The sequence below is a fragment of the Aphidius gifuensis genome, linkage group LG5, assembly GCF_014905175.1.
Source record: "Aphidius gifuensis isolate YNYX2018 linkage group LG5, ASM1490517v1, whole genome shotgun sequence".
Taxonomy (NCBI): domain Eukaryota; kingdom Metazoa; phylum Arthropoda; class Insecta; order Hymenoptera; family Braconidae; genus Aphidius; species Aphidius gifuensis.
Window position 1 is genome coordinate 8,656,598 of NC_057792.1, and position 24,583 is coordinate 8,681,180.

At 30.9% G+C, this 24,583-nt stretch overlaps 5 protein-coding genes and 1 long non-coding RNA gene across 10 annotated transcripts; 3 read left to right on the plus strand and 3 right to left on the minus strand.

The window, feature by feature from the left end:
• The first annotated feature begins 1,037 nt into the window (after positions 1 to 1,037).
• LOC122857505 (iron-sulfur protein NUBPL) lies at positions 1,038 to 2,524 on the plus strand. The gene is made up of 3 exons (XM_044159711.1): positions 1,038 to 1,752; positions 1,883 to 2,256; positions 2,328 to 2,524. Exons 1-3 carry the CDS (start codon positions 1,364 to 1,366, stop codon positions 2,495 to 2,497), a joined length of 933 nt encoding a protein of 310 aa, XP_044015646.1. The 5' UTR covers positions 1,038 to 1,363; the 3' UTR covers positions 2,498 to 2,524.
• Positions 2,525 to 4,460: 1,936 nt separating this feature from the next.
• On the minus strand, positions 4,461 to 8,438 carry LOC122857497 (cyclic AMP-dependent transcription factor ATF-6 alpha). Of its 5 annotated transcripts, none has more exons than XM_044159698.1 (4): positions 8,422 to 8,438; positions 7,402 to 7,542; positions 5,966 to 6,822; positions 4,461 to 5,797 (listed from the first exon to the last, which is right to left on the minus strand). In XM_044159698.1, exons 2-4 carry the CDS (start codon positions 7,478 to 7,480, stop codon positions 4,685 to 4,687), a joined length of 2,049 nt encoding a protein of 682 aa, XP_044015633.1. In that variant the 5' UTR covers positions 7,481 to 7,542; positions 8,422 to 8,438; the 3' UTR covers positions 4,461 to 4,684. The 5 variants fall into 5 exon arrangements, with proteins under 5 accessions (XP_044015633.1, XP_044015632.1, XP_044015634.1 ...); XM_044159697.1 differs by lacking the exon at positions 8,422 to 8,438 and adding an exon at positions 7,614 to 7,816; XM_044159699.1 differs by lacking the exon at positions 8,422 to 8,438 and adding an exon at positions 7,166 to 7,333 and having other exon boundaries at positions 7,402 to 7,816.
• Positions 8,439 to 17,766: 9,328 nt separating this feature from the next.
• Positions 17,767 to 19,172, plus strand: LOC122857506 (non-structural maintenance of chromosomes element 3 homolog). Its single transcript, XM_044159712.1, has 5 exons — positions 17,767 to 17,874; positions 18,007 to 18,512; positions 18,594 to 18,682; positions 18,777 to 18,908; positions 18,976 to 19,172. Exons 2-5 carry the CDS (start codon positions 18,017 to 18,019, stop codon positions 19,057 to 19,059), a joined length of 801 nt encoding a protein of 266 aa, XP_044015647.1. The 5' UTR covers positions 17,767 to 17,874; positions 18,007 to 18,016; the 3' UTR covers positions 19,060 to 19,172.
• On the minus strand, positions 18,985 to 19,361 carry LOC122857523. The gene is made up of 2 exons (XR_006374212.1): positions 19,314 to 19,361; positions 18,985 to 19,080 (listed from the first exon to the last, which is right to left on the minus strand). It is a non-coding gene; the product is annotated as an uncharacterized LOC122857523 (long non-coding RNA).
• Position 19,362: 1 nt separating this feature from the next.
• LOC122857499 (slowpoke-binding protein) lies at positions 19,363 to 22,237 on the plus strand. Its single transcript, XM_044159703.1, has 8 exons — positions 19,363 to 19,705; positions 19,863 to 20,217; positions 20,600 to 20,769; positions 20,832 to 21,484; positions 21,539 to 21,661; positions 21,838 to 21,908; positions 22,015 to 22,052; positions 22,122 to 22,237. Exons 2-7 carry the CDS (start codon positions 19,871 to 19,873, stop codon positions 22,046 to 22,048), a joined length of 1,398 nt encoding a protein of 465 aa, XP_044015638.1. The 5' UTR covers positions 19,363 to 19,705; positions 19,863 to 19,870; the 3' UTR covers positions 22,049 to 22,052; positions 22,122 to 22,237.
• LOC122857502 (chromatin assembly factor 1 p55 subunit) lies at positions 22,226 to 24,453 on the minus strand. The gene is made up of 3 exons (XM_044159708.1): positions 24,260 to 24,453; positions 22,822 to 23,918; positions 22,226 to 22,732 (listed from the first exon to the last, which is right to left on the minus strand). The coding sequence occupies exons 1-3, from the start codon at positions 24,276 to 24,278 to the stop codon at positions 22,553 to 22,555; spliced, it is 1,296 nt and encodes a 431-aa protein (XP_044015643.1). The 5' UTR covers positions 24,279 to 24,453; the 3' UTR covers positions 22,226 to 22,552.
• Between the last annotated feature and the right edge of the window lie 130 nt (positions 24,454 to 24,583).

Genomic DNA, 24,583 nt, shown 5'->3' on the forward strand with positions numbered 1-24,583 from the left:
CCTTTCCTTAGCTACCTTTTTTCCTATGACCATTTATTTATTTGAATTAATAAACAGCTATGGGAAAAGTATTAGCTAAGGAAAGAATGTTGCCTATATGTTAATTTCTTTGGCAAAATTAATTTTCTATTAATTAACATGTGGCTACATCTTTTCCATAGACATTTTTCTCATAGCTTACTATTTATCATACGATATTAAATAAATAAATAAAAATAAAAAATATTAATCACATTTCAAATTATAATATAAATCAGTCAGTAGCATAGTTCGGGTCGATATTGAAGATATTATTGTCTTATTATCTACATTCTCCCCTCTTTTCACCCAAACGCAAAAATCGGTCTCTGCGCATGGGATAAATAATTATGGTATCGATACCATCCTCGAGGGTCTGCATGACTGCATACCATCTACCATAATGACCAGGATGGTAGATGGTATCGCATTGTGTATATATATTTGAACGAAAAAAAAAAAAAACACATCTCGTCAAATAATAAAAAAAATAAAATCCATGCAATTTATTTAGTAAATAATTGGAATACTAAGGACAAGCAGTAGCTAAAGAAAAGATGTAGCTAAGGAATTACAGTTGCCAAAAAAATTATATTTTGAGCAACATTATTTCCTTAAAACACAATTCTTTGATAACATTAATTTCTTAGCTACATCTTTTTTTTAGCTATTTACTGGACATATTTATTTTTCAAAAATAAAATTACATGTATGTTATTTATTTAATAAATAAAAATGTCCAAGGAAAAGCAGTAGCTAAGGAAAAGATGTAGCTAAGAAATTAATGTTGCCAAAGAATTATGTTTTAAGGAAATAATATTGCTTCACACATAATTTTTTTAGCAACTGTAATTCCTTAGCTACTGCTTTTCTTTGGACATTTTTATTTATTAAATAAATAAATATTCAAATAAGTCAATTAGTAATTTTAATTTATTAATATTAATATCAAATATTTTTAAAGTGTTTTAAAGCAACCGAAAAAAAGATTCCTTATTGACCGATACCATCGTAGCTCCCCAGATACCATCCAAATGCCCTCCCAGTGTCCCACTACCATCCTGTCATCGTCTCGGGTTGGCAACTCTGATCTTCAGTTAGGGAAAAAAATAAGCCCAGAAAAAAATACACGTAGTGCTACCCCCCTGCCGGTTTCACTCTAAGTCTCTAAGGACCTGTAAGGACCGTGGTCCTCTACGGAATGCACCCCTGGCATCTCCAGGCATCTCTGACTTTTAGAGCAGTATTCATTAAAATTCCACTTTGTTGTCGTTAGAAGAAATCATAAATCGTGGATAAAAACTTTGTGAAATAATAATTTAAATAAAAAAAGGAATTAAAAAAAATGGTTAGTCAAAAAGTATTTATTAGAAAACGGTATTTTCTTATGAACACTTTACGTTCGATGGCAACTGGAGCCGGCGCAAAAAGGCCAACACCTGATGATTTAAGCCGACAAAAAGAAATAATGTCTCGAGGACTTCCTCGTATAAAACCAATCAAAAGTGTTAAACAAGTTTTGCTTGTTGCTTCCGGAAAAGGTGGAGTTGGTAAATCTACAACGAGCGTCAACTTAGCAGTTGCTATGAAATTATCAAAACCAGATAAAGAAATTGGTCTGCTAGATGCTGATGTTTTCGGACCAACTATTCCTCTTATGATGAATTTGCATCAAGAACCTCTAATAAATGATGAAGGTTTGATGGAACCTTTGGTGAACCATGGAATTAAATGGTAATTTAATCCTTTCTTTGAAATGGAAAAAAATACAAAAATTACCATTTACTTATAAATTCATCTGACGACAATCATTTTTTGAGAAAAAAGCAAAAACAACGTCTATTTTTTTATTGTTATATTATAGCATGTCAATGGGATTTCTCGTTAAAGAAAATGATCCCATAATTTGGCGAGGTTTAATGGTAATGAGTGCACTCAACAAAATGATTCGTCAAGTATCCTGGGGACCATTAGATTATTTAATCATTGATACACCACCTGGAACAGGAGACACTCTTCTCTCTTTGATTCAAACTATACCAATAAGTGGAGTTGTCATTGTTACTACTCCTCAAAAAGCTGCTCTTGATGTTGCTCATCGAGGAGCTATGATGTTTCGTAAATTAAATATTCCAATTGTTGGTCTCGTTGAGAATATGACGAGCATTTCTTGTCCAAATTGTCATGAAAATGTACCACTTTTTGGCCGTGGTGGTGACACGTTGGCTAAAGAACTAGGTATAAATATTTTTTTTTAATCAAAATTTATATTGACAATGCATAAATTATTTCATATGTTTCTTTTCAAGGTATCGATGTCTTAAATAAATTTCCACTTGACGAAGAAACATCAGAATGTGGTGATTCAGGAAAACCAATTGTTCTTGCAAAAGTTAACTCAACACAAACAAATTTGTACAAAAATCTGGCAGATAATGTTATCATGTTTTTAAATAAACAACCGGTTAATTTAGAGTAAAAATTAGCATGCATTAAAAAAAAAAAATAATAATATATAAAGACTTTTATATACTAATAAACATGAAATTATAAGTATTTTATAACTGATATATCCAATTTATGAAATTGTCTGCACATATGAAATAAAATGGACAAAACTGTATATTTAATATAAAAATTGTTACATCCAAATAATTAAATTATTAAAAAATCTATTTTGTAAATAATCATTACTTTGTCAAGTAAAATTTTTAACAGCTCTATGAAATCAAAGTAGACCTAGTAACCGTAATTAAATATTGATATATTTGTGAAATCAATTAATTAATTTTATTTAATAAATTAAAATAAACACTTGATCAATCTAGTTAAAAGTTTGAATTTACTCGAATTCTAACGCTAAAATTCATGAATTGTCTTATCGATCAAAAGGGAGAGTAATGAGAATAAAATGCAGTTAAATAATAACTCCAAACAACTCCAAAACATCTGACTTAGTGGCTACTGTTGATGTCCTGTTAATTCAAATTGCACGAACAAACTGTAGGGTTTCCTTAGACCTATTTTTATTCTTATTCTGGTTATATTAAAATTAGGGGGTATTTTTTTACAAATTTAGAACGTAAAAAAAATTGATGAGTCAATACAAGGGGTTGAGAGAAATGATCCAGCGAAGTGACATGGAATACTTCATATATATGAAACTAATAATATTTGTTAGGATATAATTTATAGAAAGATACGAGGGGAAAGTCACTCCAAAATTTAGTGTACACCAGATTACAGATTACCGGTAATCATGTAACCTTTCCAATAATTACACAAGATTACTTTTTTTGTAATCACAAAGAATCCCAGTAATTTTTTATGATTACACTTAAAATTCAAAGATTTCAAAAAGATTACACGAGATTATTGAAATCATGCAATATTCCCGATGATTACACAAGATTACTTTTTTTTTTGGTAATCACAGAGATTCCCTGTAATCTTTTATGATTACACTTAAAATTCAAAGAAGAAAAAAAAATTAATGAAAAACGAATAAAGAAAAAAAAAATTAGTATACTATACATGTGCATGTATACACGCGCATGCGCGATCTGAAAACAGAGAAGGGAAGATTACTGAGATTTTCTGTAATCATATCAAGATTACAAGCAAATTTTCGCAGATTACAGATATACGACGTAAGATTACTGGTGATTACATAAAATTTTCAAAGATTATTGATGATTATAAAAGATTACAAGAGTACTTTAGATTACATCGATTACATGATTTTTCCGTAATCATTTCTGTACGATTACAAGAGGTTATTGAGGATCCTTCTCCCGATGTACACTAGATTACACAAGTGACTTCCCCCTCGGAAAGATATAAAATAGATATTAAACTAAAAGAAAATATTTTTTATAATTTCTTTTAAAAATTATTCAACAATATTTTAACATTTTACTGTGAGCTGTTGTTACATGCTAACAGACCTATTATGTTGAAATAATAATATTTTGTTCGTCAATAGCAATTTTAAATAATAAACACATATGTTTGACTTAAAAACTGATCAATTTTTTATTTTTTTACAACTTTTCAAGCCAATTACAAAAACGCTTAAAGATAGAAATTATTTGCTTTTTTTTTTTTTTGATGTTATCTATACACAGCATATAAAAAAGTCAAGAAAACTATAAAAGTAAAATTAATTTATTTTATTTAAAAACATGACTTGAAAATTCTACCCTCGACCTTAATAATACATTACATTCATACTACGCGCATTTTATGTTCCAGTATAAGTAAGTATATTGCAGTTTTTTTTTCATGAAAAAAAAAAATCTATAAACGATATTCTATTCTTTTTTTTAAATGTATTAAATACTGATGTTGATAATTTTCGTCGAATTAATATTTATCAAAATGAATAAAATATTTTTTAATATTGCAACAATAGAAATATTTCGATTTTTAAATATAGTCATGAATTATTTACACATATATTACTTATTTTTTCGTAATATTTTTAATATTTCTAAAATAATAAATCTTTTTTTCCTTTTCATTATATTAGATATTTGATTTTCTATAACTCTTTGAAATTGTTTTAGCTTATAATTAGCAGCCAATTTAATTCTATATATTCAATTTGAAATAATAACGTACAAAAAAAAAAAAAAAAAAAAAAAATTGAAGCTTTTCAAGCAATTTAAAAATTTAATCCTCTTTTTCTTCGATTTTTTTTAGCAGGTATCTTAGGAATATCTGGTTGGCATTTTTTCTGATATTTTTGAATAGATGATTCACTTAAATTGAAAGGTGTTAATATATTTGTAACTTCACATTCAATTTGCATCATTGTCACATTTTCATTTGGTGATTTATTGTATGTTTCATTCATTGGAATAACTGGAAAAACTATTGTTATTTTTGGTCTAACTTCACTACTTCGCAATGACGCTAAAAAACAAAAAATTTTATCACTAAACCAAAAAAAATAATGTGTATCATCCTGTCTTTGAAATTTATTTTCTTGAATTCCTGCTAATAATGAATTATTATTCAATTTGATATCCAACTTTATAATATCATTTTCACAGTTTTCATTGTCTAATGAACCTCCATGAATTTTTAAATGTTGTCTTAATTTTTCATCGAGTGAACGAAATGATTTTGTTTTATTGTTATTATCATCATCAATAACTACATCATTTGCGATGTCTTCCTCTGTTGTATTGATCCATAATAATGATCGTCCCATTCTCGGTTTTTGTTTGGAGAAAGAAGGATGTTGAATTTCATTTAATCGAGAATCATCAAATGAAAATGACGTAAAATTCAATGAAAAAAGACAAAATACAGCTAAAAGAATAGTTGTATTTTTTTTATTTATTTGAATATTGACATTACTAAATTTACTTTCAACACATTTTGTTGAAGTTTCTAGTAGACTCGAGAGTCTTTCTCTTAATGAAGCATTTTCGAATTTGAGATTTTTATTTTCTTCTTGAAGCTCTGATATTTGACTCTCAAGTGATGTTACATATTCTTTTTTTTTTTTTCGTGAAAGACATGCTGATTCTCTATTTTTTATCATTCTTTGTTGTCTTTTGAGAGCTTTTATTTCACCTTCTTCACGTTTTGAATAACTTATCAATTCTTGAGGAATTGAATTATTCATTATTATTGGTGTCATGTTTGTACTATCATTTTTAATCATTAAAGATGGACAAGTTATGTTTGATTTTATCTCAGAAACAGTTGAAATGATTTCTGGTTTATTTTCTATTTTTATAGTTGGAAATGCATTGATAATTTTGATCTGAAAAAAAAAAAAAAATTAATTAATTATATTTTATTTATGCATTTGAATAATATCTTTAATAATTATTATTATTATCATTATTATCATTATTATTATTGTACCATTACATTATGTTAAAGCATGCTTCAAAAAATTACATAATTTTTTAAAATAAATATACTTTACTTGATTTGAATCTCTGAAACCATTAAATGGCGTGAGTTTAATTGTTTCAGCTTGTTGTTTAATTGTTGCAGAATTTTGATTATCCGAAGATTTTGCATTAACAGTTTGAATTTTTATTGGTTGAGCTATTGTTAAATTACTTTGCCTCACTTTTTTTGTTAATGCGGCAAAATCTTTAGGACTCAAAACAATCATTTTTCTAGGCTGTTCACCAGTTTCTGAATTTTTTTGTAAATCTATATCAGAACAAATTCGCTTACCATTATTATTACTATTATTAGATAAACCAAAGTCAAGCTGTTGATTGTGGTGTATCGAATAATCAAGTATTTTATCATTTTTATTAAATAAATTATGATTGAGTGGTTGTAATAAAATAGAAGCTTCTGTTGATTTTGGCGATACAGTTGGTGATTCATTTTGTGGAGGAGATATTGGTGGTGTATCAAATGAAAGTCCTGTATCAGCTGAAGAACAAAAAGATTCGTTTTTAACGCCAATAGGATTGAAAGTTTTAACTTGCCATTCTGATCTACTAGATTCTGAATGACTCGGGCTTGGACTCAATGGAAAATTTTGATTTTTCATTTCGTTTTCCATTACTTCATCATTTTGATTAGTAAAATTTCTTTCTGTTTCGTAAATGTTTGGAAATACATTTTCAAACTCATTAAAAGTAACTGGAAAATTTGTGAAACTATCAATTGATGAAAATGAGTCAAATGATGTTCCTTTCATAAGTTCAACAGTGGTTTCATCGCAACTTAGAGGATCTGGACCACCAAGTAAATTTTGAATATCTGGCTCCATACTCAAAACTTCAAGCAAGTCGTTAGACGGCAGTGAACATTCTTGATCTAATAGACAAAAACAAGAAATATTAGATTGTATGAAAATTGTATTTTTATTTACAAAACAATAACTAACGATTCGTATTTTTTTTTATGTTAAGAAAACACCATAGTTTCTCTCGATAAGCGACAATTAATACTCTTTCATTAGTTCACATAGCTATCAATATTTTTTGAAAGTATCTTTTTCATTGAACAATAAACTAATATATAGTTAATGAGAAATTACAGCTTTAAAATTTAATAACTATTGCAGTCGAAAATTATTTATCAAACAAACGGTTGATAATAAATATGATACATAAAATAGTCTTAAAAATAATACTCATCTAACAGAAAGAATACTTACCATGATTCAATGGTTTTTTTTCATAAGATTCGCTTCTCATAGCAGAATGAAAATGATAAAGAAAAATTCAATGATATCAATAAATAAAAGGAACAACAATGACCAATGACCATTTCTTTTTTTGTACAATTTATGACACTGTATACTCAACATAACTGACGAATATACCTATATCAACAACTGATATAAAAATAATTGAAATACGTCTATTTTAATTATTATCAATTTTAACATACCAATAGAAGAAAATTCTGGATGCATTAGAAAATTTGTATCGCCACTACCCATCCACTGGGGTTCTTCTTTAATCAACATTTCCAAGTGATGCTATATATTATTGAACCGCTTAAATAAATGGAGGTTTAATATTATTTTTTCTGCAAATATAGTATTATACAAATTTTCTAATAATCACTTATTCAATAATGATATTAAAAACTTTATAAACTTTTATCATGAGCAATCATTATCCTTGGACTTTAATTTATAAATATAAAAACCCCTTGATGATTATTTTATTTACGCCGGGATAAGAAGTATTTAGATGCTCAACGAATTATTATGACGTGGGAATTGTCAAAGTCGATGGTATATCTATATGTTATATTGTTATGCATGTACGCGATACTATGTATTCGTAAGTAAATAAATAAAGGATGATACATACCATGGTAGAAGTACTACAGGTATGGCAGTAGTCCATGCTTTTTTCGTCGCGTTCTGCGCAGCCTTATTTTTTCAACCAATCAACAACGCGCCATCGAGCTGTTTTGCATTTCTTTCTAACACGCAATCTCTATTATAAGAGCCTCTCTCTAACATACATTTTGACAATCATTTTATATTGTTGTAAATACTAATAAATATATGTGAGCATGTTTATAAAAATCGAAAATAAAACCAAGACAGTTTAACAAATAAATTATAATATTTTCACTATTGTTATTTTTATGCCACAAACAATAGAGGTTGGTTGTATTTATTATACTTGATTTATTTATTATTTAATATAAATAATTAATTTTATTTTTGATGTATGTGAATCATTAGCAAAATATACCAAATTAGTTGAATAAATATGATAACTTTTGAGAAATTTAAAAAAAACTTGAAAATTTTCTTAACAAATTTGTATCGCGCGCGCATAAAGTCTTCCATTTTTGTGGCGAGAAGGCGATCTTTTGATTGGTCGATTCACAGCGGCCAAGCCAGGCTGCGCACTGCCATACCTGTAGTATTTCTACCATGATACATACATAAGCTGTGTTCGATGGTCGTCTCGGCTCAGTTCCGTCTCACTTACGGCTCACTTATGGCGCTAGCGACGTACGGTTGTTTGAAGAACTAAAAAGGCACAAAATCTCAATACAGGTGCTTATCTATATCATCACTGTATCAATGCTTCAATAAATATTGTTTATTTACTTTATGCAAACAGTGTCATCATAATAATCTATTACAATGAGTCAGTGTTGGGTTTGTATAATACCGCGGTATCATACCGGTCGTAAACCTCGGTATAATACCGGTATTATACCGCGGAGGTTTCATACTTTCATACTTTCATACCACGTTAGTAGCGCCATCTGTAGGAATTTTTCGTATATTACGTCACACACCATTTTGAATTGCTCATAATTTAAATTTAAGAATATCATTCCTTTAATTATAGCATAATAGTAATAATCTTCATCCTTTTCTCAGACTTTTGTCAGTAGTAATAAATTTATTGAATATATTAAAAACTATTGACAAATGTCTAAGGAAAGGATGAGGCTTACCTGTTAATTTCTTTGGCTCAATTAATTCTTTATAAATCAATATGTGGCAACACCCTTCCTTAGTTATTTTTTCCATAGTTTTTTATTTTTTTATTTATGTAAAAACCTATTGGACAATTGTAAAAATGTCTATGGACAGAATGTTGTTTACATGTTAATTCATAAAATATTAATTTAGCCAAAGAAATTAATACGCAGGCAACATCCTTTCCGTAGCTAATACTTTTCCCATAGCTTTTTATTAATTTAAACAAATAAAAGAAAATAGCATGGAGTTATACGAAATTATTTGACAGAGAATTAACATGCAGGCAACATCCTTTCCTTGGATAATATTTTTTCCATAGCTCTTCATTTATTTAATAAAATGGTCATAGAAAATGGTAGCTGAGAAAAGGATGTTGCCTGCATGTTAATTTCTTTGGCAAACAATTTCAGTGAATTAACATGACAACTTCCTTTCCTTAGCTACTATTTTTCCTATGACCATTTATTTATTTAAATAAATAAGAGCTATGGGAAAATATATCTCAAGGAAAAGATGTTGCCTGCATGTTAATTTCTTTGGCAAAATTAATTTCGTATAAATTAATATGTGACAACTTCCTGTCTTTAGCTACCATTTTTCCTATGACCATTTATTTATTTGAATAAATAAAAAGCTATAGGGAAAATGGTAGCTAAGGAAAGGATGTTAATTACTTTGGCTGAATTAATTCTTTAGAAATTAACAGGGAAGCTACATCCGTTTCTTAGCCATTTGTCAATAGCTTATTATCTGTTCAAATAAATTAAAATACATTACTGTTGTTGTTTTTATAATCAAATATTGTTCATATTATTTGTTTATTCTGTAATACATCTATTAATATATCAACAAAAAATTTGACATTCGAGAGTTTTATGCTGGTATGGTAGACAATTTTGATGCCATAGGGGGCGTTCCTGAGTTTCATACTTTCATACTTTCATACCGGTATTATACCGGTTTAATACTTTCATACCGGTATGAAAGTATTAAACCCAAAAATCGACCATTTACCCAACACTGCAATGAGTTGATAAATATATAATCAAAATGAATATAGAAAATATAATTCAGGTGAGAGCAAATAGTGAATGAAAGAAATAAAAATGAAAATACAAATTTTGGAGATGGAATTATTATCTGTGCTATTGAACAATAATTTTTTATCTTTCATACATAGGAAATAGATGAAAACAATCAAAATAATATTATGAACTCATTTTGTTATTACAAAATTAAAGTTTTAATAAATAACAATAAATTTTGAAACGACAACGAACAACAACAACAATCGTCATTTCGTCAATCAACAATATTTATTGGGAGCTTTTATATGTAAAATCTATATAAAAAAAATTTTATAAGCGCCATCAGTGGCAAAAAGAAGCCCTAAATTGTATAAAATTTGCCCTGAGAATACGGGTGCCGTAAGTGAGACGGAACTGAGCCGAGACGACCATCGAACACAGCTATAGATAGGCACCTGTATTGAGATTTTGTGCCTTTGTAGTTCTTCAAACAACCGTACGTCGCTAGCGCCATAAGTGAGCCGTAAGTGAGACGGAACTGAGCCGAGACGACCATCGAACACAGCTGCAATCGCGTCCTGGGGGACGTTCCAAAAATCACTCGGAAACCCGGACCGGCGCAGTAGATGAAAAAATATAGTGATAAAATAAACTTAAAAGTAACTAGAGGTTACTGTAGATATTGTAAATAACAAAAACAGCCATATTGCATATGCCATTTGCTTTTGTTACTTAATACGGTTGTGAAAAGTATTTTTATAATTATTATTAATAATTAAACAATGATAATTTATTGATTTGTGCCTATAAAAATACATGAACAAACAATCATGTCTACCACAACAAAGTATCAAAAATTTTCTATGATCACAATCTTGAACTTCCGGGTTTCCGAATGCTTTTTGGAACGTCCCCCTGAGCCAGCACCGGCACCCGTATTCAGCAGTCCAATTCACAGGGCAAATTTTTTACAATTTAGTACGGAAGCCGGGTAGGGACATTGAGTGCTTACGTGCAATCGTACGAACGCAAGCAGACAAACCGAAGTTTGCGTACTTGCAGTCGTACGATCGCAAGTACGCACGCTAGAAAAAATAATAAAAATCAGCGCGCGCATGGTTAATCCGCCACATTATTTATTATTATTATGTTCCGCCAATAAATAATAATAAACATTGCTCCAAACCTATAGGACTATACTCTAATATTGATATGAATTTAAATTTGTATAAATAAAAATATTGATTTCTTAATTTAAAAAATCTCATTAAAAACTTTTTAATTAATGCTGTAGCTAATATCTGCTCTATCTATGATTATACAATATTAATTATGGAAACAGATTATGGTGGTGCTGGTATAATTGGAATTGGCAAGGTTGATTATGATAATGTAGTTGAAGACGAGAATAAACTATCGCCGAAATTATCACAGGAAAAGATTAAATCAATGAATTCAATCTAGCATTCTTAACAGAGGAATAATTGTGATGAAAATATTAGAAATAATTATAATTATCATCATTGTATACTGGCCACCTCAGACAAGTAGCTGAAAGATAATGTAATTGTATAATGAAATTATATAATATAATTGTAAATGAAAATAAATTTTTTATTATCAACTTTTATCAAAATTATCTAAAAATACAACTCTTATTATGAATTTTTTTTTTTACTTTTTAAAAATAAAAGTGACGTTTCATGCGTTACTTATAACTTATAAGTACAATATCTTCACCATCTTTTTCTTAATATGAAAGACCAGTTGGATTTAAAATTACATTTAGAAAATCACTCAATTTTAGATGGCTGTTAACTTCTTTGAAGATAATGTCAATTTGTATTGGTTGTGGCCACAAATAGCTTTCATCGTTCTTTACTGAAAAAAACAGATAATAAAATAATGTATAGTAAATAATGAATAAATGATAGTTTTAAGCAATAGTATTTAAAGAAATATTGACTTACGGTGTAACTAAGTCACTGAGCTCATTTTTAAATAGTTTTGTGTTGAACTGTCTACCTAAAGAAGTTCAGATGTTGAAATGATTATGCATGGACACAGCTGTTGACAGCGTCTTAACAATATCCCAAGCACATACATTTATTATGATAATTTCCGTCAATCGTGAATTATTAGGTATAAATATTGTATATTATCCAAGTTGTTTTCACCGTCTTATCAATTTAAACAAAATAATTCGATAAACAATTATCACTGAATATGACAGACCATACACAAACCATTTGTTTTGATTTGTTTATTAATAATAATAACAATATTAAATATAATATGGCGAATAATGCATGCGCGCGCCGATTTTTATTTTTTTCTTGCGTGCGTACGAAAACTTTGGTGTTTTCTGTGTGCGTTCCAAGAAGACTAGAAATACAGAAGGACTTACTCCCTATCTCGCCTGTATATAAAAACCGTATCGCTATATGGTCACCGCAAAATTGAGGGGCGCTAGTAGTACCACGGTAACGTGCGCGACTTGTATCGCTTTTTTTTTACAATGCGCACAATACAAACATACTCTAACAAACATCATGTGTATAATGCTCTATTAGTGTTTGTCAGAGTATGTTTGTATTGTGCGCATTGTAAAAAAAAAGCGATACAAGTCGCGCACGTTACCGTGTTACTACTAGCGCCCCTCAATTATGCGGCGACCGTATAGCGATACGGTTTTTTGAGGCAAGTTCGTCCTCCTGTATTTCTAGTCTTCTTGGTGCGTTCGTACGATTGCACGTAAGCACTCAATGTCCCTACCCGGCTTCCGTAATTTAGGGCTTTTTTTTGCCGGTGATGGCGCTTGTCAAATTTTTTTCATATAGATTTCACATACAAAAGCTCTACAAGCGCCGTCAGTAGAGGAAAAAAGCCCTAAATTGTAATGCCCTGTGAATTGGGCTGCAGAGGATGTTCTCATTAGGGCGTTTTTCTTCCACTGGCGGCGCTTGTGAAGCTTTTGTATCTGAAATCTATATAAAAAAAATTTTACAAGCGCCATCAGCAGCAAAAAAAAGCCCTAAATACTAGGTGCTTTCTTTTGTGTATTTATTTTTTTTCACTTAAATGCGCATGATCATGCACATGCGTATGTCATGCAAAATTGAGGACAGAGCAATGGCGGCAAAACAAATAATCCTTAAAAAATAAGAATTAAAACATGGCTGATCCAGCTCCTTATGTCCTACGCTGTTGCAATCTGACTTTTAACCGACTGCGCATTCAACGGCGCATGCGCGAAAATAAATAGGAAAAAAAATAAACACCCAAAAGAAAGCACCTTGTATAAAATTTGCCGTGTGAATTGGACTGCAGAGATGGGCAGTGTTGGGCTCTTTTGGATTTTTGCAATATTATACGCATTACGTATAATACACGTATTATACGGATAAAACGTATAATATGGCGGAGCTGCATACATGTAATTTATTTTTCAAAAATAAAAATGTCTAAGGAAAAGCAGAAGCTCAGGAAAAGATGTTGTTAAGGGGTGCATTCCTTTAATAAAAAATTTTTTTTTACTCTGCAATTTCGCCCTGTATCACCACTGGGGAGCGTTCGATAGCTGGCCGAGGGCCTCAGCCTGGGCCAACGGAAAGACAACTTGATAAATCAAAAACTCACTATGAGAAAATCCCATGTAAATATTTGAAATTATAATGTAGCAGTGCTGACACTACGAACATATAAAATAAACCATGATAAAAAATTGGCCGAATTTGTGGCCTCGGCCAGCTATCGAACGTAAATTTAGGTAAGATTTAGGGAAGATCCGAAAAAAGAGATTTTCTGAACGGCCCCCAGAACACTGCAGTCTAATTCACAGGGCATTACAATTTAGGGCTTTTTTTCACCACTCACGGCGCTTGTGAAGCTTTTGTATGTAAAATGTATATAAAAAAAATTTTTACAAGCGCCATTAGCGGCAAAAAAAAGCCCTAAATTGTAAAAAATTTACCCTGTGAATTGGACTGCTGATAGGCGATAGCTGCTTTCTTTTAGGTGTTAGGTGCTTTCTTTTGTGTATTTATTTTTTTTATCCTAATGCGCATGATCATGCACATGCGCAAGTGGTGCAAACTTAAGGAGAGAACAGTGGCGTCGAGCAAATAATTTTTTAAAAATAAGAATTAAAATATGGCTATCCCAGCCCTTCATGTCCTACGCTGTTGCAAACTGACTTTTTGTTGACTGCACATTCAACTGCGCATGTGCGAAAATAAATAACAAAATAAATAGGCTCCGTTCGAAAACTCACTCGGAAGCCCGGAAGTTCAAGATTGCGATCATAGAAAATTTTTGTTATTTTGTTGTGGTCACTGAAATATAATAAAACTGGAAGGTGAACTCCTATGCTTAGCCAATGTACGGAGTGTCGCTAGAGATAGCAATACATTGGTTGGTATTCCCTCTCACTCACGCATGCGCACATTAAATCGTGTACAGTCAACGTCAAAACGAACTAGTACTACACGGTATAAAAGTAACATTATGTTTCAGCAGTCCAATTCACAGGGCATTACAATTTAGGGCTTTTTTCCTCCACTGACGGCGGTTGTGGAGCTTTTGTATGTAAAATCTATATAAAAAAAATTTTACAAGCGCCATCAGCGGCAAAAAAAGGCCCTAAATTGTAAAAAATTTGCCCTGTGAATTGGACTGCAGTAATCTCAACCAATTATAGTTGACGTGACTGTACCGACAAGGACAACATCCCAACCATTGAGTTTCTCTCTCGGCGACACGAAGTTCGGCTTCCAGTTTTATTATATTTCAGTGTGTATCACCGACTAAAAACTAGAAACAGAAACAACGACAAAAGTGATAAATTTCTCTATGCAATATTCCAGGCTTTACAGTTTACGATAATGTGTGGTACGAGCTATGTGACAATAACAAACAATCACAACAAGTCAATTTTCTATTTATTTCAGTTTGATATAAACATTGATATCCATCTAGGCATCTAATGTCTGAAGCTAAAAAAATGAAATATGCCAGTACTGCCACTGTTGAAACAGCTTTTTCCTATAAAATTTTGGCCGGTATTACAGGGCGAAATCGCAAAACTAAAAAAAATTTTTTATTAAAGGAATGGGGTGCATTGTAATACCGGCCAAAATTTTATAGGAAAAAGCTGTTTCTTGTAGTGGCAGTACTGGCACATGACATTATTTTTTTTGGCTTCCAATTATTAGATGGATAACTGTTCAATGTTTATATCAAACTGAAATAGATAGAAAATTGACTTGTTGTGATTGTTTGTTATTGTCACATAGGTCGTACCACACATTATCGTAAACTCAAGAAGACTAGAAATACAGGAGGACTTACTCCCTATCTCGCCTGAATAACCGTATCCCCGTTAGGCAAAAGGGCGCTAGTAGTAGCAGGACGTGCGCGACTTTTATATCGCACAATACAAACATACTCTGACAAACACTAATAGAGCATATACACATGATGTTTGTCAGAGTATGTTTGTATTGTGCGCATTGTAAAAAAAAAGCGATACAAGTCGCGCACGAAACCCGGGTACTACTAGCGCCCCTCAATTATGCGGCGACCACATAGCGGAACGGTTTTTTGAGGCAAGTTCGTCCTCCTGTATTTCTAGTCTTCTTGCGTAAACTGTAAAGCCTGGAATATTGCATAGAGAATTTTATCACTTTTGTCGTTGTTTCTGTTTCTAGTTTTTAGTCGGTATTACAGGGCAAAATTGCAAAACGAAAAAAAATTTTTTATTAAAGGAATGCACCCATATGCACCCATGTATTTTATTCAGCATTCAACACTGATTATTTGCGAGAATATAGTTCTACTAGTTCCTGCTTGCTTTTCAAGCTAAGATAATTAATGTAGGTAACTATATAATTTTTTTAGCTACATTAATTCTTTAGCATTTGCCAAAGTAAATTTAAATACTTTTAGCAAATAGCTAAGAAATTAATGTAGCCAAGGATATTATGAGGTAATTGGTGCATTCCTTTAATAAAAAATTTTTTTTCGTTTTGCAATTTCGCCCTGTAATACCGACTAAAAACTAGAAACAGAAAAAACGACAAAAGTGATAAATTTCTCTATGCAATATTCCAGGCTTTACAGTTTACGATAATGTGTGGTATGAGCTATGTGACAATAACAAACAATCACAACAAGTCAATTTTCTATTTATTTCAGTTTGATATAAACATTGAACAGTTATCCATCTAATAATTGGAAGCCAAAAAAAATAATGTCATGTGCCAGTACTGCCACTACACGAAACAGCTTTTTCCTATAAAATTTTGGCCGGTATTACAGGGCGAAATTGCAAAACGAAAAAAAATTTTTTATTAAAGGAATGCACCCTATTAATTCCTTATCCACATCCTTTCCTTAGCTACTGCTTGTCTTTAGTATTTCATGTATCTAAAAAATAACATACATTATACAAATTAAATTTACTAAAGACAAGCCGAAGCTAAGGAAAAGATGTGGCTAAGGAATTAATGTATCTAAAAAAATTATATGGTAAAAGAACATGAATAATTATAAACAACTCAAAATCTCACTATATTCACATCCCTGTCCTGATTTAGCCCAGCAATTTAGGTAAGATTTAGGGAAGATCCGAAAAAGGAGATTTTCTGAACGGCCCCCAGAACACTGCAGTCTAATTCACAGGGCATTACAATTTAGGGCTTTTTTTCACCACTCACGGCGCTTGTGAAGCTTTTGTATGTAAAATGTATATAAAAAAAATTTTTACAAGCGCCATTAGCGGCAAAAAAAAGCCCTAAATTGTAAAAAATTTACCCTGTGAATTGGACTGCTGATAGGCGATAGCTGCTTTTTTTTAGGTGTTAGGTGCTTTCTTTTGTGTATTTATTTTTTTTATCCTAATGCGCATGATTATGCACATGCGCAAGTGGTGCAAACTTAAGGAGAGAACAGTGGCGTCGAGCAAATAATTTTTTAAAAATAAGAATTAAAATATGGCTATCCCAGCCTTTCATGTCCTACGCTGTTGCAAACTGACTTTTTGTTGACTGCACATTCAACTGCGCATGTGCGAAAATAAATAACAAAATAAATAGGCTCCGTTCGAAAACTCACTCGGAAGCCCGGAAGTTCAAGATTGCGATCATAGAAAATTTTTGTTATTTTGTTGTGGTCACTGAAATATAATAAAACTGGAAGGTGAACTCCTATGCTTAGCCAATGCACGGAGTGTCGCTAGAGATAGCAATACATTGGTTGGCATTCCCTCTCACTCACGCATGCGCACATTAAATCGTGTACAGTCAACGTCAAAACAAACTACACGGTATAAAAGTTACATTATATTTCAGTAGTCTCAACCAATTATAGTTGACGTGACTGTACCGACAAAGACAACATCCCAACCATTGAGTTTCTCTCTCGACGACACGAAGTTCGGCTTCCAGTTTTATTATATTTCAGTGGTTGTGGTAGACATGTTTTTTTTTCATGAATTTTTTATGAATTAATAATAATTATGAAAATACTTATTCACAACTGCAATAAGTAACAAAAGTAAATGGCATATGCAATATGGCTGTTTTTGTTGCTTACAATATTTACCGTAACCTCTAGTAACTTATTCTTTACCGACTCCACCGACTCGTTATTTTTTAGGGATTCCTAGGGAAATTTTTATTTTTCATGGATCCACTCTGATTATGGCCAAAAAGAACCGCGCTCCCCTTACCGGAACGCACCCCTAGAGACCTCTAGTCTTCTTGCTTTTTAAATACAACGAATCAGAGGTAACCTAGATTTCTCATGAACTTCTTCTGCCGGTTTCACTCTATATAAATAACAAAAGTGAACAAAAGACACAAAACGACATCGGTATTTCTTTGTTTAATTTTTCTTTTTCTTCGACCCACGATAAAACATTATTAATATACTGTTAAAACATTATTCATTCATTAAAACGTTACTATTTGATGAGTCAATAACAGTTATTTATATATTCTCAAGATAAACAATCATGTCACTAAGATCACAAAGAAAAACCCGTCAAAATAATGTTCGTATGGAGATCGAGGAGCCGAATCTGCCGGGTCCATCTCAGTCACGAAGAACTCAAGAAGCATCGCAACGTCATCGTCAAGAAGAAGTCATTCCATCTCAATCGGCAGGAAGTCTATCTGATATAGAACTGGAAGCTCTTGCTGGCGTTGTCATTCGTTATATTCTTGCAGCAGATCGTTTAAAGATTCCAGTAACATCAGCCAACATTAAAAAAAATGCTTTACCAGATCATGGATCTCACTACAAATCGGTTATGGGAAAAGTTAGATCTAAACTTCATACTATTTTTGGAATGACACTTGTTGATGCTGGCTCTGGTGTTGGAAAACAAATACTTATTAACAATCATCACAATCCAGGGTTAATTTATCCTGAAAATGAACGAGGTGAAACCGTTTTATTATTTTTATGCTTGGCTCATATATTCATGGCTGGTGGCAGTTGTACTACCTGTAAGTTTATATTTAATTGATCAATTCAATCGTCAAATAAAAAATTCAACAAATTTAACAAAAATAATTTTATTCTTCCAGATGATTTGTCCGCTTTTCTTCAAGAAGCTGGAATTCCCGATGATCGTAGACATGAGTATTTTGGTAACATACCCGATCTGATCAATAATGTAAATCTTGTTTATTTTTTATATTATATCTTATCATAATAATGAATATTTTTACCTTACTTTAATTATTTTTTTCTTTTTGTTTTTTTGCTAGAAATTCATACACCAACTCTATTTGCAAAAGTCCAAAGTTTCCAATAATGAAGCATCTATCGAAGAATACAAATGGGGATCAAGAGCTGAAAAAGAAATTGACAAAGGTCAAGTTCTCGAGTTTGTTGCAATGGTAAATAATAATAACTTATCTAACCACTTATTGACATAATTAAATAATTATTCTCTTTTTTTTTTAGGTTCATAAACGTCCAGCGACTTCTTGGCCAGCCCAGTACAGAATAGTTACTCAAGATGATCAAGGTGATGAGGATGATTCATAGAATATGAATCTTCGTGGTCATCTACAAAGATTAATAGATTTTAACATCTGATGTTATTAAATTTCAAATAATAACAAAAAAAAAAAAAACATCAGTCCTCAATATTCTCAACATGTGTTTCGAGAATTGGTGAAAACGTCGATGTTTTTACTTGTATACCAGTGCCATTTGATCAACTTTAAAATTGAACGAAAAAAAAAAAAAAACTGTCCGTGAAAAAAGATAAATACTTTTGTTGTTTTCAAGTTACATACCTCGTATTTGAAAATTTTGAAATTATATTTATTTATTAATACGTTTCTTAGATTAATTTTCAAATGAAAATTATTTATTTAATTATTTTATCAAATGGTTATTATTATTTTAAAACTAAGGCATATGGCAATAAATATTAATCATTATTTTCAAATTGTTTTGTTGTTGATTAATTAAATTGTGACCGTGTGACCTCATTCAGTGGGTCTCTATGTCATTGTCCTATCATTCCATCGCGCAGCTCCAAAACCGACAAGTTTGAAACTGTGTCATGTTGGGGTGGTTACTACCAGGTATTTTTTTGAGCTCACTGATCTCAGTTAACAAGTAACAACCCCAACTTGTCGAGATAGGTCTCTACTATTATTTTTTTTTGTCAAATTGAAAAAGCGTAAGTTTATGTATTCTTATAAAACAAAAATATTTTAATAAAACATAATACATCGAATAAAATAGTTTTACTGATTTAAAAAGTTTTTTTTTTTTATATAAAGCATTTAAAATTTGTTCATTCAAAGAATTATTAATTTATTTGGTAAATTTTCAAGTATTTAAAATGTTCAACTTGTATCAAACGTTGAATAAAAAAGAAGAAGGTGATAGTCCACGTCGTCGTGTGTCTGATGTAACTGGTCATGACAGATTTTATCAAGAACGTCCACGTTCAAGACGTAAACGTCGTCCAATAAGTAGACGTACAAGAAGTGCAACTGAATTTGATTCAGATGCAATGGTAACGGCACGTTCAACAAATGCATTTACACGACGTAATAGAAGTGCCAGTATTGAAAGTACAGATGACAACGATGATGGTTTTCAGCTGACAAATAAAATTGATAGTCTTGCTAAAATTTTGTTTAATCGAGTATCTGTTGCTAAAGCCAACCGGGACAATGAAATTAAGTAAGTTAACATATTTATCGTCAAGCTCATCTTGATAAAAATAGCACCTTATTAGAAAACTTTTTACAAAAGTTTTTAACTTTTTTTTTAAATATCAAAACAGTATTTGTAACAATTTTTATTATTAAATTTAAATTATGAAAAATAATAATTCAATCACTCTGATTACATTAGTAAAATTTTTTTGAAAATAAAAAAAAAAAAAATATATTTCATTGGATCAGAAGCCTTTTCACCGTTAAAACTGAAACAGGATTAAGTGTCAATTTTATCAATAATATCACAACAACTGTTAAATATACTACAGAAAAAGAAAAAAGAAAAAAACAACAATGACTTATAATTTTATGATTTTTTTTAAATTTTATTTTCAATTATTTAGAAATGGTAAAAATCAGTACGAATCATTGGATCAAGGTGCCAGTATTCGAAATGATTCTGGAGAATGCATGGAACTAGAAATACGAACAAGAACACGAGCTTTAGTAATTTGTGAAATTTACACTCAACGAACTGATCGCTACAGTGTCATCAAACAATTAGCACTACTTGGTAAGCCAATAAAGAATAGAAAATTTAAATAAATTGTATTTTAATTTTAATTGTTTGTGTAGGCTCAAGAATTGATAAAAATTGGTTTGCTGTTCGTGACACACTATTAAAAACTGATAGGATCTTGACAATGGTACCATTGAATCGTTTTTGTCCAGTAATTGTAACTCCGTCCACTCGAGAAATATTAAATAAACTATTTCTGGCACTTCAACATCCATATGTCTGTCCAGTTTTTGATTCTGAATTCATTGACTTTGAGTCAAACAAGTTCATTATTATGGTTCAGCCAATCAATCAAGGTAGTCTCAAAGATTTAATTTATGGAATCGAAAAAAATTGTTGGAATGCTGATTGGGGTGTTAAGTATGCTTCAAGAGGTTCTGGTCTTGTTCTACATCAAATTCAACGTCTTGGTCGTCAAGTACTTGAGGCATTGATATTTTTACGCGAACGAGGCTTTCCAACAGTAACACATCTTCATTCAGGAAATGTTTTAATTCAAAATGGTGTTGCTAGAATCACTGGTCTTGAAAATTCACTTTTTGGATTCACTAGTCGAGTTCATTCGGTTATAACATCAAAATATGTACCAAAAAATTCAGTTGATTGTGTTTGTTTTGGCCATATGCTGTTTGAAATGTGTACTGGATATGAACTTTGCTCATTTCAACCATCACCAATTCATATGGCTGATTTAGATAAATATCCACTGGTAAATAAATATAAAAATAAATAAATTTCAATTAATAAGTAAATGTTATTATAGGTCGCAGACTTGATGAAACTTATATTCAATCAACCTGGGTATTACCCGAGTATTGAAGAGCTGTTGATACATGACCTTTTTCGAAATATCGATCTGCGCGAAATGCGACATGCGCCAGCGACAGTTTGTTTATTTAAATTATTATTATTATTATTGTTCGATAATATTGATAACAAAAAAGCTTATGTTGAAAAAAATAATAAGTCATAAGATATAATAAAAATACGCTTTTATGTTATCAATAAACTATATTTTAAAAATAAATTTTTTAATTACCTTTTTTTATATTTTTTATCAAGATGTTTGCACCAATTGTGACACCATCAATTGTCGGACTTTTGGAAGGTGTTAAGAGACATAATAGCGCAAGGTATTTTTTAAAATATATTATTACTGTTAATTTACATTTTACGAAACGAAATTAATCTTGATAAGTAATAAAATATAATTTTCTGTTTTGTTATGAAATCAATTAGGTCTAGCTATGTAAATAGAGAACTAGCTTATTAGAATGGTAATTATTTAATTTAAATCTTTAAAATTATGAATTATTTTAATTTTAATAAATATTTTTAATTTACAGTGATTATATGGTGGAAAAATATGACTGTCAATGAATAATAAACGATATACCGATCACTGCTTATTAAAAATGGAACTATGTGTCTTTAAAAAAAAGTCAAAAAACATATCTAATGGATTTTATTTATTAATTAATATTGATTGTATCAAATGGGTAGAAAAGACCTTTGTCTTATCGGTGCTAAATAATTAATTAACAAAAAATTTTTCGAATAAAGTTTTGCCTTTTTTTGTGTGCCAAACGAACTAAGATTTTATTTTAATACACAGCTTTTTTTTGTTAGTTTGTTGGTTTGTTTTTATACTTTTTTCACCTTTTACAAAAATGCAAAATTATTATTATTATTGGAATATCAAATCAGTCGACTGAATTATGATCATTATTTTGGCTTATTAACTAAGTAGTAGAAAAAAAAAAATTTTTAAAGTAATTTATGATGCTCCTGCTTCGAGTTCACTGGCTGGTGTATCAGGCTCTTCGTCATTGTAAATATTTTCAGCCATTTGCCAAACTTGCATTATGTTGTCCTCAGAAACTGAGCAAATGACCCATGGTTCATTTGGATTCCATGAAAAATCACTGATTTTAGCAGTATGTCCTCCATGAATAAACTAAACAAAAAAAAATAAATACATAAACAATAATTGAAGAAAAAAAAAACAAAAATAAAATCAATTAAATTTGTTAAAAAATGCATTACCAGTAATTCTGGTGGACCATCCTCAGCGTCTTCTCCAGATTGTTCCTCTCCAATTTTACTGAGATCCCAGACATGAAGACGTCTGTCAGTTCCACTGCTAGCAAGAATTGTTTCGTTATGGGGTGACCATTGAACTTGGAAAATTTCATCTTTGTGAGACTCAAATGAGTGCAACTTGAGTTTCAAATTTCTAAGATCCCAAAGAGCAACGGTTTTATCAGCACTACCAGTTGCCAAAATGAATTCAGAGTATGGATTAAAACTTAAACAATTGACTTCAGCAGTATGTGCATCAACAGTATGACTTGGTTTGCTGGTGTTGTTGCATCTTGTATCCCAAATCATGAGTTTTTGATCATCAGCAACAGAGCCAAAAAGTGACTCGTGTAATAAATGCCAAGCAACATCTTCAACAACAGCAGTATGACCAGTAAATATTGTCTTTGCATCAATAACACGATTTTCTTTTGGTGTTGCGTTAATATCCCACAAACAAATAGTATGATCGTCAGATGCACTGAGCAAATAACCATTTAAATTTGGATTCCATGACAAACCATAGCCCTCTTTTTGATGTCCACGCAAACGCAAATCTGGATGACATTCACCATTTGGATCAGGCTTGCTTGGATGCTTTGTATAATCAAATACGAGTACATCACTTGATGGTGTTTTTGTTGCGATGACACATGGATTTTGTGGCATATAGCGAGCACGATTAACTTCACCTTCATGATTTATTTTTATTTCAATTTCAATCTTTCCACTGACTGATCCAAAACCACCAAATTCACCCTTTTCATTGTCATAATGAGATGCATCAAATTGGGCATCCTCATTTGGCAACTGTACACTTGCAATTAGCAAATGATTTTGTTCATCTGATGTATGTGTGCCTAAGATTAAACGGTGAACAGAATAATCTTTACCCTCTGGACGAGTGACATCAGGAAGCCATTGAGCTGTCAATGATGGCCATTCCAATGCATGGGTCATCACCAGATCGTACAAAAATGGTGTATTTTTCTTCCATATTTTATACTCTTCATTAATTACACGCTCCTCAACAGCATCATCAAATGTCTCTGCAATTGACACTTTAAATCGAAAATTCATTAATTCATTATTCAAATACAAAATCCTAGATAATTAGTTATAAATTTGTAAATTTTCACAAACTTAATTATAAGAGAATTATTAATTTTGAGGTTACGTAGCCAGACGCCAATTAAAAATTAGTATGAATTGATTAACTGTGTTTGTTGATACGATCTTGACAAAAAATTAGATAAAATATAATTAATTCGAGTAGAATTCGTGATGATTTAATTTTAATAACGGTTTAATGACGTCTTAAGATGCAAAGCATCAAGCAAAAATTCGTTATTTTTGTTGAAAATTGATAGTTTGAAAATTAATTTAATTGTTTATAACTTACCACCGTCTTTGTCACCCATTTGTAGTTATTATTTATAATATCTATGTGATTATTATTGGTTTATGTAAGTTTTTTTGTCTTCAATTAATTGTCAAACGATAGTGGTGTTGTTGTACCCGCCAAAAAAATATTACAATATTGTTCATCAGATCCCGGTGTGAAAGAGCTCTGCGAAATCAGCCAAAATGACCAAAATGACGACTCGAAACAGCGTTGGGTATGTATGATACTGGCGTGTATGATACATCTTTGGTTTCATACGCCATCCACTAAAGAGGCCCTTACATTTCATTTTTTGAACTATTCTACTGACAAAATATATCA

What these genes read in the sequence shown, in the direction of transcription:
- LOC122857505 (XM_044159711.1), top strand. Translation starts at nt 1,364, where the DNA reads ATGGTTAGTCAAAAAGTATTTATTAGAAAACGGTATTTTCTTATGAAC. An exon ending in GTGAACCATGGAATTAAATG is followed by an intron (nt 1,753 to 1,882) that starts GTAATTTAATCC and finishes GTTATATTATAG; the next exon opens with CATGTCAATGGGATTTCTCG. An exon ending in CACGTTGGCTAAAGAACTAG is followed by an intron (nt 2,257 to 2,327) that starts GTATAAATATTT and finishes TTTCTTTTCAAG; the next exon opens with GTATCGATGTCTTAAATAAA.
- LOC122857497 (XM_044159698.1), bottom strand. Translation starts at nt 7,480, where the DNA reads ATGTTGATTAAAGAAGAACCCCAGTGGATGGGTAGTGGCGATACAAAT. An exon ending in TCCAGAATTTTCTTCTATTG is followed by an intron (nt 6,823 to 7,401) that starts GTATGTTAAAAT and finishes TTTGTCTATTAG; the next exon opens with ATCAAGAATGTTCACTGCCG. An exon ending in GTTTCAGAGATTCAAATCAA is followed by an intron (nt 5,798 to 5,965) that starts GTAAAGTATATT and finishes TTTTTTTTTCAG; the next exon opens with ATCAAAATTATCAATGCATT.
- LOC122857506 (XM_044159712.1), top strand. Translation starts at nt 18,017, where the DNA reads ATGTCACTAAGATCACAAAGAAAAACCCGTCAAAATAATGTTCGTATG. An exon ending in TACCCGATCTGATCAATAAT is followed by an intron (nt 18,683 to 18,776) that starts GTAAATCTTGTT and finishes TTTTTTTGCTAG; the next exon opens with AAATTCATACACCAACTCTA. An exon ending in TTCTCGAGTTTGTTGCAATG is followed by an intron (nt 18,909 to 18,975) that starts GTAAATAATAAT and finishes TTTTTTTTTTAG; the next exon opens with GTTCATAAACGTCCAGCGAC.
- LOC122857499 (XM_044159703.1), top strand. Translation starts at nt 19,871, where the DNA reads ATGTTCAACTTGTATCAAACGTTGAATAAAAAAGAAGAAGGTGATAGT. An exon ending in AACCGGGACAATGAAATTAA is followed by an intron (nt 20,218 to 20,599) that starts GTAAGTTAACAT and finishes TCAATTATTTAG; the next exon opens with AAATGGTAAAAATCAGTACG. An exon ending in AAGAGACATAATAGCGCAAG is followed by an intron (nt 21,909 to 22,014) that starts GTATTTTTTAAA and finishes GAAATCAATTAG; the next exon opens with GTCTAGCTATGTAAATAGAG.
- LOC122857502 (XM_044159708.1), bottom strand. An exon ending in ATGGTCCACCAGAATTACTG is followed by an intron (nt 22,733 to 22,821) that starts GTAATGCATTTT and finishes TTTTTTGTTTAG; the next exon opens with TTTATTCATGGAGGACATAC.